At 35.8% G+C, this 12,459-nt stretch overlaps 1 protein-coding gene across 2 annotated transcripts in view; it reads right to left on the reverse strand.

The window, feature by feature from the left end:
• The window catches only part of PRKG2 (protein kinase, cGMP-dependent, type II), a 188,493-nt gene that overhangs the window by 92,633 nt on the left and 83,401 nt on the right, over positions 1-12,459 (reverse strand). For both annotated transcript variants that reach the window (XM_006875069.1, XM_006875068.1), the window contains exons 7-8: positions 6,988-7,065; positions 5,366-5,460 (exon numbers count right to left, since the gene is read on the reverse strand). In XM_006875069.1, coding sequence (XP_006875131.1) covers positions 5,366-5,460; positions 6,988-7,065 — 173 coding nt within the window. The remainder of the gene's footprint in view (positions 1-5,365; positions 5,461-6,987; positions 7,066-12,459) is intronic.

Consider the following 12,459-nt stretch of genomic DNA (forward strand, 5'->3'; position numbering starts at 1 on the left):
ATGCACTGGACACTAACGACCAACAATTAGAAGACCTGTGGGATAACATCAAGAACATCACACAAGAAAAAAGTAAAAGATCATTAAGAAGACAAGAAAGAAGGAAAAAACCAAAATGGATCTCAGAAGAGACTCTGAAACTTGCTTTCCAGCATAGAAATGCTAAAGCAAATGAAAGAAATGAGGAAGTAAAAGAACTGAACAGAAAATTTCAAAGTGCAGTTTTGGAAGACAAAGTCAAGTATTTTAATGAAATACACAAAGGCCTGGAGTTAGAAGAGGGATATCGAAAAATATGTTCAGCATTTCTCAAGCTGAAAGAACTGAAGAAAAATTCAAGCCTCAACTTGGAATACTGAAGGATGCTATGGGCAAAATACTGAATGATATAAAAAGACTGGAAGGAATACATAGAGTCATTATACCAAAAAAGGAAATGAATATGCTGTTCCACCATTTCAAGAGATAACCTTTGATCAAGAGCCATTGGTACTGAAGGAAGAAGTCCAAGGTACCCTGAAGGCACTGACAAAGAACAAGATTCAGGGAATTGATGTAGCACTGAAAGCACTCGCTTATCTATGGCAAAAAATTTGGAAGACAGCTCCTTGGCCAGTTAAATGGAAACTATCCATAGTTGTGCCCATTCCAAAGAGAGGTGACCTATAAGAATGTGGAAATCATCAGACAATATCATTAATATTACATGTAAGTAAAATTTTTGCTAAAGATATTTTTAAAAACTTCTACAACAGTTACAGGGAACTTCCAGAGGTTCCAGCTGGGCTTAGATGAGGACATGAAAGAAGGGACATCATTGCTGATATTAGAGAATACCAGAAAAATGTTCACCTGTGCTTCATTGACTATGAACACAGGCAAACATTTCTTTCAACTGTGTGGACCATGACAAGCTATGGAAGACATTTTGGAGAATGAGTATTCTGAAACACTTAATTGTGCTCAGAAGGAACCTGTACAAAGACCAGGAGGCAGTCATTCAAACACAGAAGGGGACCCTGAATGGTTTAAAATTAGGAAAGGTGTGTGCCAGGGCTCTACTTTCACCATAACTGAGAAGCTAGATTATGTGAAGAAGAACATAGCATTAGGATTGGCGGAAGACACATTAACAACCTGTGATAATAGATGATACAAACGAGTTTGCTGTAAGTGAAGAGGACTTAAAATACTAGTGATGAAAATCACATACCACAACCTTCAGCATGGGTTGCAATGAAATGTAAAGAAAATAAAACCCTCACCACTGATCCAATAAAATAATATCATGACAAAGGAAGAAAATATTGAACTTGTCAAAGACTTCATTCTTCTTGGATCAACTATCAACAAACATGGAAGCAGCAGTTAAGAAATCAAAAGACATACTGCATTAGGCAAATCTACTGCACAAGACCTCTTTAAGTGCTCAAGAGCAAAAATATCAGTTTGAGGACTAAAGTGTGCCTCACCGAAGTCAATAGCTTCATATGAAAATAAAATTTGGACAGTGAATAAGGAAGACCACAGAAGAATTGATGTATTTGAGTTATGGTGTTGGAGAGGAACATTAAAAGTGCCAGGGACTGTTAGAAGAAGAAACAAATCTGTGTTGGAAGAAGTACAATAAGAATGCTTCTTAGAAACCAGGATGAGGAGACTTGTTTCTTACACTTTGGACATATTATCAGGTGGGACCAGTTCCTAGAGAAGAATATCATGCTGGGTAAATTGAAGGCTCAGTAAAAAAGAGAAAGCTTCCTCCTGAGATGGATTGACACAGTTGCATGAACATTGGACTCAAGTTTAAAAAAAATATTGTGAGGATGATGCAGGACCGGGCAATGCTTATTTTGTTGTACCTACTAGAACTGAGTAGAGGGCATCTAACAACAACAAATAATTGACGATATTCTAAAGATGATGAATCATTGTATATGAACGAATGATGATAAGTTTAATAACCAAGTAAATATTAATGGATCAAGCATTGGGTAAAAGTTGTTCCTTAGAGACCTTTTTTATATTAGTTTACTCCTGCTATTGGAGTGGTGCTGCGGGTTAATGTGCTGGACTGTAAAGGTGGTTTGAATGACAAGGTCAGCAGTTCAAGCTCACCAGTTGCTCATCAGAAATCCTATATTGGGTCATTATGAGTTGGAACCAATTCAACTACACATAACAACTATTATTGTAGCTGTTAGGTGCTGTCAAGTCGATGCAAAAAATTGAAGATACTAAAAAAGATATACCTCTATGGTCCTGGGAATATCAAGCATAACACACAGAGGTAAGAACTACTCTAAGAAACCTTAAAAAAAATGGTGTCACACCAAGAACAGTTTTTCATCTTCACTTAGTGGTATGATAGAGTCCTCTTCACAGAGGACTTCAGAGACCACCTGGCATAACTCACAGTTCTTCCAAGTTTACAGGATCTTTCTTGGATAAAATGGGTGAAAACATTCATGTTTCATGAGTTTTCTGATTTGGTAAGCTGTACTCAAATTTTGTATATGTATATTGTTGTTGTTGTGAAGTGCCGTCTAATAGATTCTTACTCATAGTGACACTATCTAGGGTTTCTGAGGAGCAGTTGGTGGGTTTGAACTGCTGATCTTGTGGTTTGCTGTCCAATGTTGATCCTACAGTGCCATACCAGAAGTTCATGTGTATACAGATATGAATATATAAATATATTATTTAATTGCAGGCCAACTCTTTGATCTGTGAGTTCAGGAAAGAAGAAGAAAGCATAGTATCCCTTTCACTTATCAGCGTCATGATGCTGACTGGGAATATTCTAGGTGAACACTCTAAGTACTGCTGTTGTTATTGTTGTTAAGTGCTGTCGAGTCGGTTCGGCCTCACAGTAACACAGTATAAGGTTTCCAAGGAGTGACTGTTGAATTTGAGCCACCGACCTTAAGGTTCAAATCATCCTTGCAGTTCTGTGCTTATCCTACAGTGCCACACCTGAAGTCCTATAAAATACCCTTGTTGTTGTTGTTGTTGTTGTCAGGTGCCATCGAGTTGAAACTGACTCATAGCGATCCCATGCACAGCAGAATGAAACAATGTCCGATCTTGGGCCAACCTCACTACTGCTGCCACACTTGAGTACATCAATGATGTCACCTGGCTGATCCATCTCGTTGGGGGTCTTCCTCTTTTTCTCTGACCCTCCACCTTACCCAGCACGACATCCTTCTCCAGAGACTGTTTCCTCCTGAAAATATGTCCAAAGTATGAGAGACTAAACTTAGCCATCCTAGCCTCCAAGGAACACTCTGGCTGCACTTCTTCCAAAACAGATCTATTGGTTCTTTTGGCAGTCCATGGCACTTTTAGTATTCTCCTTCAACACCACAACTCAAAGGCATCAATTCTTCTATGATCTTCCTTATTCACTGTCCAGCTTTCACATCCATACAAGATTATTGAAAATACCATGGCCTGGGTCAGACGCACCTTAGTCCTCAAGCTGACATCTCTGCTCTTCAACATATAAAATACCCTTACATTCTTAAAAGTCTTTATAAATACCCTTATGTTCCTTTCATAATAACTTCATGAGCTCACACAAAATTTTGAAGGAATTCACTGGGTTACTTAGTGTCAAGTCTTTGAGATATACAGAATATAAGAAATACTGAGACATAGTCAATGGCTCTAAGAAGTGATAGCATAAAAATACACAAAAATATCTTTATCCAACTTTCCTTCTCATTGATTTTTAACTTTATGCTTTTAAATGCCTTGGGGGAATTGAATGTCTCTATTAAACAAAAATTCCCATGTTTCTTATGGGAAAACATTATAATTGGCTAGCTGCTACATACTGTAAGAATTATTTCATATCTAGTAAAACCAGATACTGCATTTCCTTTTCAAGAGCTATTTAACTTCTATAGTGCCTTTATAAAGTTAGTGTATATGTTCAAACCTTAGTATTTTTGCTTGGAGGTATGAGAAAAAGAATCTGTAAACTCTGAAAAAGAATACACTGAAGTATTGAAGTTTGGAATAATGATATTACCTGATTACACTACATGAATGTATTCATATTCTGTAACAAACAAAGAAGTAAACAAAAAGGACAATTTATTTATTATTGAAACAAGTTCATCACCAGTTAGGTAGTGGGAAGAAACATTCAACTTGTCTTTAAATTCCATTTTAAATGGTTTATATATTGTTATAACTTAATCAAATTTTAGGGTTTTTGTTGTTTTGTATTTTTAAAATACGAACTTTGTGATTTTAAATAATCAAATTTATCTCCAGAAAAGTTATGAATATTTTTCTTTGTTCTGTACATATGTAAATTGACATACAAATCAGCAGATAAAAGGCAAGACTATAAATATGCAACAAGAATATTATTTTATTTTTAATAAGCACAAATAAAAAAATTAATTGATTTACAACATATTTTAAGTGATTTCTTAATAAATATTACTTTTGCTTAAAATCATACACAATCCCCCCAAAAAAATTAAAACATGTGTTGCCTCAAAATTTTAACTTTATTTTTTTAGTTATTTATATTTAGAAAAATGAATTTCTTGAGATTTAAGTTTTTTAGTTTGGAGTTGTTTTCTGAGTTCTAGGAATTGCAAAATATTCCTTGGCCATTTTATTACCCTTTAAAAATATTTCTTCTATATACTGGACTGAAAAAAAACCCAAAAACCCAGGTTCAGGTAGAAATCTGAAATGCACTATTTTGAGTTGTTTGTAAAACTTTAAAAATGAGCTGGTAAAAACACTTAAGAAAATATTGCTTTTGGTATAATGATTTAAAAACATTCAAAATAAATATATTATTTGATGAAAAAGAAAGAAGAAGGTTTTAAATAGGACAATGTTTTAAATCATGGAAACTAAAAAAAAGAAAATAAATTCTTAAGTGAAAATATAACTATCGCATTGTTAATCTCTTCTTCTGACTCTTTTCAAGCTAAAAGTTATACCACCAATTTTATTTTCACTAGCAAACTTAACATATTCCAATTCAACGTTCCTGTGTAAAATTTGAATACTTATTTCCTGTATTTAAGAAAAACATTATAATTATTTAAACTACTGGATATTGCTGCTGCTGTTAAGTGCCGTGGATTCGGTTCCGACCCATAGCGACCCTGTACAGGGTTTCCGAGGCTGTAAATCTTTACAGGAGCAGAATGCCTCATCTTTCTCCCGCAGAGCGGCTGGTAGTTTCGAACTGCTGGCCTTAAGGTTCACAGCCCGATTCGTAACCACTACGCTACCAAATGGCTCAGTTTGATAACTCTATAGGTACAGTCTCACATGCAAACAATAAAATTATTATTTAAATATGGCTATAAATCCAAGGATTCACCTGATAAGAGCTTTTTCTCCAAAATAGTCTCCCTTCTGTAATATTTTTATTAGTTGTGGCTGATCGTGGCCTTCTGTACTCTGTGTGACTTGTACCTAATCAATGTTAAACAAAACAAAAAACAAAAAAGAGAAGTTAAACATATACCTATTCAATCAACTCTTACCATCTATAGAGATGTGAGTAAGGACAAGGACAAGGCGATATCTGAGTTTTGACTTTAATTCTAATGTAGTTAGGACAATCTAACTACATTTGGCTCACTTTCTGATGGTAAACCCTGACATTTAACATCAAATGACTAAACCCTCTGAAAAGAAAGATTCTCCATTCAAATATCACCTTCCAAAGAAAAAAATTACATGTGAATTTGGTAATTCCTTTCTAGGGATCTTCAAAGCAAACAATAGTTGTCCTGTGGGAACTTTGATTATTTCAAAAAGTCTAATAGTGATGACAAATTAATCAAGAATAAGGCTGAGTCCTGAGATGATGCTGTAGGATAAGCATTGGACTGAAAGATCATTTGAAATGCAAGGTAGGTGGTTCAAACCCACCAGTCACTCCTTAGAAACCCTATATAGGGTCACTAAGAGTTAGAACCCACTCAAAGGCACTTAACAACAACAATAACAATACAGATGAATATCAAGAGTCCTCAGATGTCCAGAATGATTCACTGAAGCGTATATACTTCTTCAAACTGAACACAAAACATGAATATGGTGGGAGTCCACAATTTTCATTATTGTCTCAAACTGGCTCATGGCCCAGGGAGATTTAAGAACCTCATGGCAGAGACAAACAAAAACTCAGTATTTGTTTTTTGGTGGTCTAGAAATATTCCTGTCCAACATAATAACCAGGGTTGCTTAATGAGCTTAAGAAATTCTGATTGGCATTTATGCTTGTCACAATGAATTAAAATAAAGAATAATCATAACAAATACAATTTGTTTATTAGTTAGAATTCTTTTAAATTATGGGGTCTGGAGTGAAGAGAAAAGTGATTCTGAGCACTGAAGAGTTTAGGAAGTATGACACTATTCTGCTAAAATTTTCCTTCACTGGGGACCTAGTTCAAAGTTTAACCACAAACCTTTTACAAAGGGCAGTGTCTGATAATAAATTCTTCCATAGGAAAAAGAATGTATATTAAAACTCAGTTCATAGACACAGATGCTCAAGATTTTGCTCTTTCTTTCAATATTTCACAAATGCTTTTCGTTTCATTTAATAGGCAGAACTATATTACCCTCTGATTGTAATATCTGTTAGGTATGAATATGTTACAGATCTGATCCTGGACCCTTGAGCTGATTGAAAATCATGCATGTGTACCTAGAGGGGATAAGCAATTTACATAAAACGAAGCTGATTCAAAGAAACTCAAATGACTTAACCTAAAGGTTGCTAAGAAGTTACTGTCTCAGCTGCAACCCATCTTAAGTCTCTGTGGCCCCAAGCCTGACAGTCCAAACCCCAAGGATCTCTTCTGGTAGAAGCTCCTTTACCATTTCAATGTAGAGGACTTTTTATGTTACCATAGATCATTGTTGTGTTTGTGGCAAACTGAAAACACTTTTAAATTTTACTTTATGTAAGTTTTAATTAATATTTACCTTTCCTTTTGCTAAAATGTAAAAGGTACTTCCTTCTTCCCCCTCTCTAATGATGTAATCGCCTTTGTCATAGTATTCCTATTGGGGTGAAAGGAAAAGAAGATGTTAGATTAAGCAGAAACATAAATGAAATGAAACTTCTTTTGTCTTTAAAATAGGTGTTCCACACCTGCTCCTTTTCTTTTATGCTTATTGTAACTAAGCTTGTTTTACACTGCACATAAACTGGGAAAGTAAAGAGGTTTTGCCTTATCACTTGTAATTATGCTTCTCTTTAGCAGAAAATAATTCACTTGGGATACGAATTTTACGCTTGCAGACCCAGAGCATGAACGGAAAAGAGAAATGCAAAAAAATCACTAATAAACAAGCACAAATTTCGCCAAAATCAATATAAATGTATAGTGATCTTGAACAGTCTGAAAATTGTGTTGTTTTTTTTAGTTGCTGTCAAGCTGATTTGGATATAAGTTGATCCCGTATGTTTCACAGACCACATTCCAAGGCATCTCTGGCTAGGCTCAAACCAGCAGCCTTATTATTAATCCGGGAGTACTTAATTGTTTATGCTACAAAATAACTCTTTAAAAAATGCATCTTTTATTGATGTTGCAGTCTTGTCGAGTTGGTTCCAACTCATTGTGACCTTATGTACAACAGAATAAAAATCCGCCTGGTCCTATACCATCCTTATAATTGTTACGTTTAAGCCCATTGCTGCAGCCATTGTGTCAATGCTTTTATTTGGAGATCTCCCTATTTTTCACTAACCTTCCATTTTCCTAAACATAATCTCCTCCTTCTCCAAGGACTGGTCTTTCCTGATACTATGTCTGAAGTATGAGAGGTGATGTCTCACCATCCTAGCTTCTAAGAAGTGTCATGACTGCACTTCTTGAAAGACAGATTTGTTTGTTCCTCCGGCAGTCAATGGTACCTTAAATATTCTTCTCCAACACCATAATTCAAATGCATCAATTCTTCTACAGTCTTCCTTATTCATTGCTCAACTTTCACATGCATATGAATCAACAGAAAATACCACGGCTTGGGTTAGGTAAACCTTAGTTCTCAAACTGATATTTTTGCTCTTGAACATTTTAAAGAAGTATTCCACAGCAGATTTGCCTAATGAAATGCATCTTTTGATTTCTTAATTACTGCTTCCATGAGTGTTGATTGTGGATCCAGGCAAAACAAAATCTTTGACAACTTCAATCTTTTTTTTCTATTTATCATGATGTTGTTTATTGGTCAAGTTGTGAGGATCTTTGTTTTCTTTTTACCATTAAGGCTTGTAGTCTTTGACCTTCATCAGTAAGGATTTCAAGTTCTCTTCACTTCCAGCCAGCAAAATTGTATCATTTGCATATGGAAAGTTATTCATGAGTTTCCTCCAATCCTGATGCCATGTTCTTCATAAAATCAAGTTTCGCAGAGTATTTGCTCTGCACACAGATTGATTAAGTATGGTGAAAGTATACAACCCTGCCACACACTTTTCCTGAATTTAAATCATTAAGTATCCTCCTGTTCTGTTTAAACTACTGTCTCTTGGTCTATGTATAGTTTCCTCATGAGCACAATTAAGTGTTCTGGCATACCCATCTTCTGCAATGTTAGTCATAGTACGTCATAATCCAAACAGTCAAAAGTCTTTGCATATTCAATAAAGCACAAGTAAGCATCTTTTTTGGTATCATCTGCTTCCATATAAGATCTAACTGATATCAGAAATGATATCCTTAATTCTACATCCTCTTGTAAAACCATCTTGACTGTCTAGGAGTTTCCTGTTGAGGCATTGTTGCAAATATTTTAAAATTATCTTCAGCAAAGTTTTATTTGCATTTGATATTAATAATACTGTTTGATGGCTTCCACATTCAGTTCGGTTACCTCTCTTTGGAATGGACACAAATATGGAGCTCTTCTGATCAGTTAGCCAAGTAGCTGTCTTCCAAGTTTCTTGGCATAGATGAGTGCCTCCAGTGTTACATCTGTTTGTTGAAAGATTTTAATTTGTATCCCATCAATTTCTGGAGATTCATTTGGACTTCTTCCTTTAGCACCCTCAGTTTTTGTTCATGATATCTCTTGAAATAGTTGACTATCAGCCATTTCTTTTTGGTACCATTACTGTGTATTCCTTCCATCTTCTTTTGATGCTGTCTGTATCATTCAATATTTTGCCCATGGAATCCTTCAAAACTGCAAGTGAGGCTTTAATTTTGAATTTTCTATTCGGTTCTTTTAGCTTGAGAAATGTTGAGTGTGAACTCCCTTTTGATATTCTAAATCTAGGTCTTTGCACATTTCATTATAAAACTTGACTTAGTCTTCTCAAACTGTTCTTTGAAATTTTCTGTCCAGCTCTTCTGTTTCCATCTTTCTTATTTCAGTTCACTTTAGCTTCTCTACACTCAAGAGCAAATTTCAGAGTCTCTTCTGACGTCCAATTTGACCTTTTCTTTCTTCTTAATTACCTGTTCCTTTCTTCATGCTTGATGTTTGTGATGTCATCTCCCAATTCTTCTGATCTTCAGTCATTAGTGTGTGCTGCAAGAAATCTGCATGTAGGATGGTCTCTAAATTCAGGTGGGATATTTCCAAGGTCATATTTTTGACTCAGTTTTCTTCAGCTTTAGCCTTAACTTTCATACGAGCAATTGATGGTCTGTTCCACAGTTTGCGCCTGGTCTTGTTTTGCCTGATGATATTGAGTTTCTCCACTGTCTATTCCCAAGAAGTAGTCAATTTTATTCCTGTGTATTCCATCTGGAGTGGTCCATGTGTTCAGTCATCATTTATGCTGTTTTAAAAGGTATTAAAAGGAATTGCAGAATTTGATCATGCAATCTCCAGCATCATTTGTATCACCAAGGCCATGTTTCTAACTACTGATCCATACTCTTCGTTTCCAATCTTCACATCTCAATCACCAGTAACAATCAATGCATGTGGATTGCAAGCTTGATCGAATTTAGACTAAAGAAATTGATGTTGTTGTTGTTGTTGTTAGGTGCCATTGAGTCAGTACCGACTCATAGCGACCCTATGCACAGCAGAATGAAACACTGCCCGATCCTGGGCCAACCTTACTACTGTGGTCACGCTTGAGTCCATTGATGCTGTCACTTAGCCAATCCATCTCATGGGGGAATCTTTCTCTTTTTCTCTGACCCTCCACTTTACCAAACATAATATCTTTCTCCAGTGACTGGCCCCTCCTGAAATTGACAGAATTCATCAATTTCATCATCATTTGCTTTAGTGGTTGGTGCATAAATTTGAATAATAGTGGTATTAGCTGGTCTTCCTTATAGGTGTTTGGATATTATCCTATCCCAAACAGCACTATACTTCAAGAAAGATCTTGAAGTACTCTGTTTGATGATGAATACTATGCCACTTCTTGTCCATTTGTTGTTCCTGGCAGAGTAAGCCATATGACTATCATATTCAAAATGGCCAATACCAGTCCATTTCAGCTCACTAATATCTAGGATATCGATCTTTATGCATTCCATTTCATTTTTTACAACATCCAGCTTTTCTAGATTAATACTTTGTACATTCCATGCTCCAATTATTAAAAGATGTTTGCAGATGTTCCTCCTCATTTCGAGTAGGGCCCTATCAGAAAATGCAGGTCCCCAAAACTTTGCACCATTCATGTTATTATTGTCAAGTCTACTTTAGAAGAAAGCTCAGTCCCAATTATATTTTGAGTGCCTTACAACCTGAAGAGCTCATTCTCGGCCCCTACATCTAACAATGTTCTGCTACTATTATAATGTTTTCATCTTCAGACACCATATCTGACAAGGTTTTTAGAGAATGCAAGAGCATTCAGCCTCTTCCTCTGATTTTTATTCTTAGTCTGGAAGCTCCTGTGAAACCATGCATGGCCCTACAGATATTTAAAATACTGGTGTCATAGTTTCCAGCATCAGAGCAATATGCAAATCACCACAGTAGGATAAACTGACAGGCATTCATGGGAAAAATGTGTCCAGAGATCCAGAGAGGCAGTGACACCAAAGATGGAGGCAGAAATGAGGACATGAAGAGAGGGAGCAGCAGAGGACTGAGGATTCCAGACTCATGGAAAGAGAGGGAGTGGGTACTGGCAGCCAGAAGGCAAGCTTATAGAATGTGCTCTTTGGTTGTTTAAATTATTATATATTCTGAGTGTTTCTGTGTACAACCACCTCCCCACCCCCCAAAAAAAGGGAATGGAAGCAAATACTTTGAATGAGGATGAATGGAGGAGATTGTAATCATTGCAATGAAACAATGGTGTAATGCCAATGCTCTCCCATGTAAACTATCACTCAATTCACAATACAAGCAAAAGAATTATCTAACAAGTTGAAAGTATAATAGTCTCAGGATAGTAAGAATAAATTGACTCAATTTCTAATTCCTTGAAGAGCACCTGCTCTTAATTTCTAAAGATTTGTCATTGTGAAAGAGAAATATTAGAATATTTTGCATGCAAATTATGTTCTTTAAAGTTTGTTTATCATCATAAAATCTCAAATCATAACTATTTTTTGATTTATTAAGATGTTGCCCTCTTACATATTATGTAATTAGAGAACCCTTGGGCAGAGAAAAATAAATTGTCTTCCTGTTACTCCCCTCAACTCATCTGTCAGTTTGTCATTCTGTGGTGACTTGTGAGTTGCTATGATTCTGGGAGTTATGCAAAGGGTATTTGAAATACCAGCAGGGCACCCAAGATGAACAGATTTCAGATGAGATTCCAGACAAAGACAGACTAGTAAGAAGGAGAAATGAACTACTTCTGAATCTTTAGTCACTGAAAACCTAATGAATAGCAGAGAAACGCTGTCAGATATGGTACCAGAAAATGAGCTCCTCAGGTTGGAAGGCACTCAAAATGAGACTGGGGAAGAGCTGCCTTCTCAAAGTAGAGTTGATCGTGATAACGCAAATGGGGTAAAGCTCTCAGAAGTAAAGCCCTTAGGACCTTCATTTGCTGATGGGGCACAACTGAAAATGAAGAGCAACAGCTGTAAATGTCCATTAATAATCAGAACATGGAATATATGAAGTACTAATCTAGGAAAATTAGAAATTGTCAAAAAATGAAATTAAATGCATAAACATTGATATCTTGGGCATTAGTGAGCTAAAATGGACTGGGCCATTTTGAATCTGACAACCACACAATTTACTATGCTAGGAATGACAAATTGAAGAGGAATGATGTTATGTTCATTGTCAAAAAGAACATTTTCAAGATCAATCATGAGGTACAATGCTGTCTGTGATAGGATAATATCCATGTACCTCCAGGAAAGACCATTTAATACCACTATTATTCAAATTTACACACCAACCACTAAAGCCAGTGAAGGTGAAACAGAAGAATTCTACCAACTTCTTCAATCTGAAATTGATAAAATATGCAACCAAGATGTATTGAGGAGAACAAACAAG

Source organism: Chrysochloris asiatica, unplaced genomic scaffold (genome assembly GCF_000296735.1).
Source record: "Chrysochloris asiatica unplaced genomic scaffold, ChrAsi1.0 scaffold00311, whole genome shotgun sequence".
NCBI lineage: Eukaryota > Metazoa > Chordata > Mammalia > Afrosoricida > Chrysochloridae > Chrysochloris > Chrysochloris asiatica.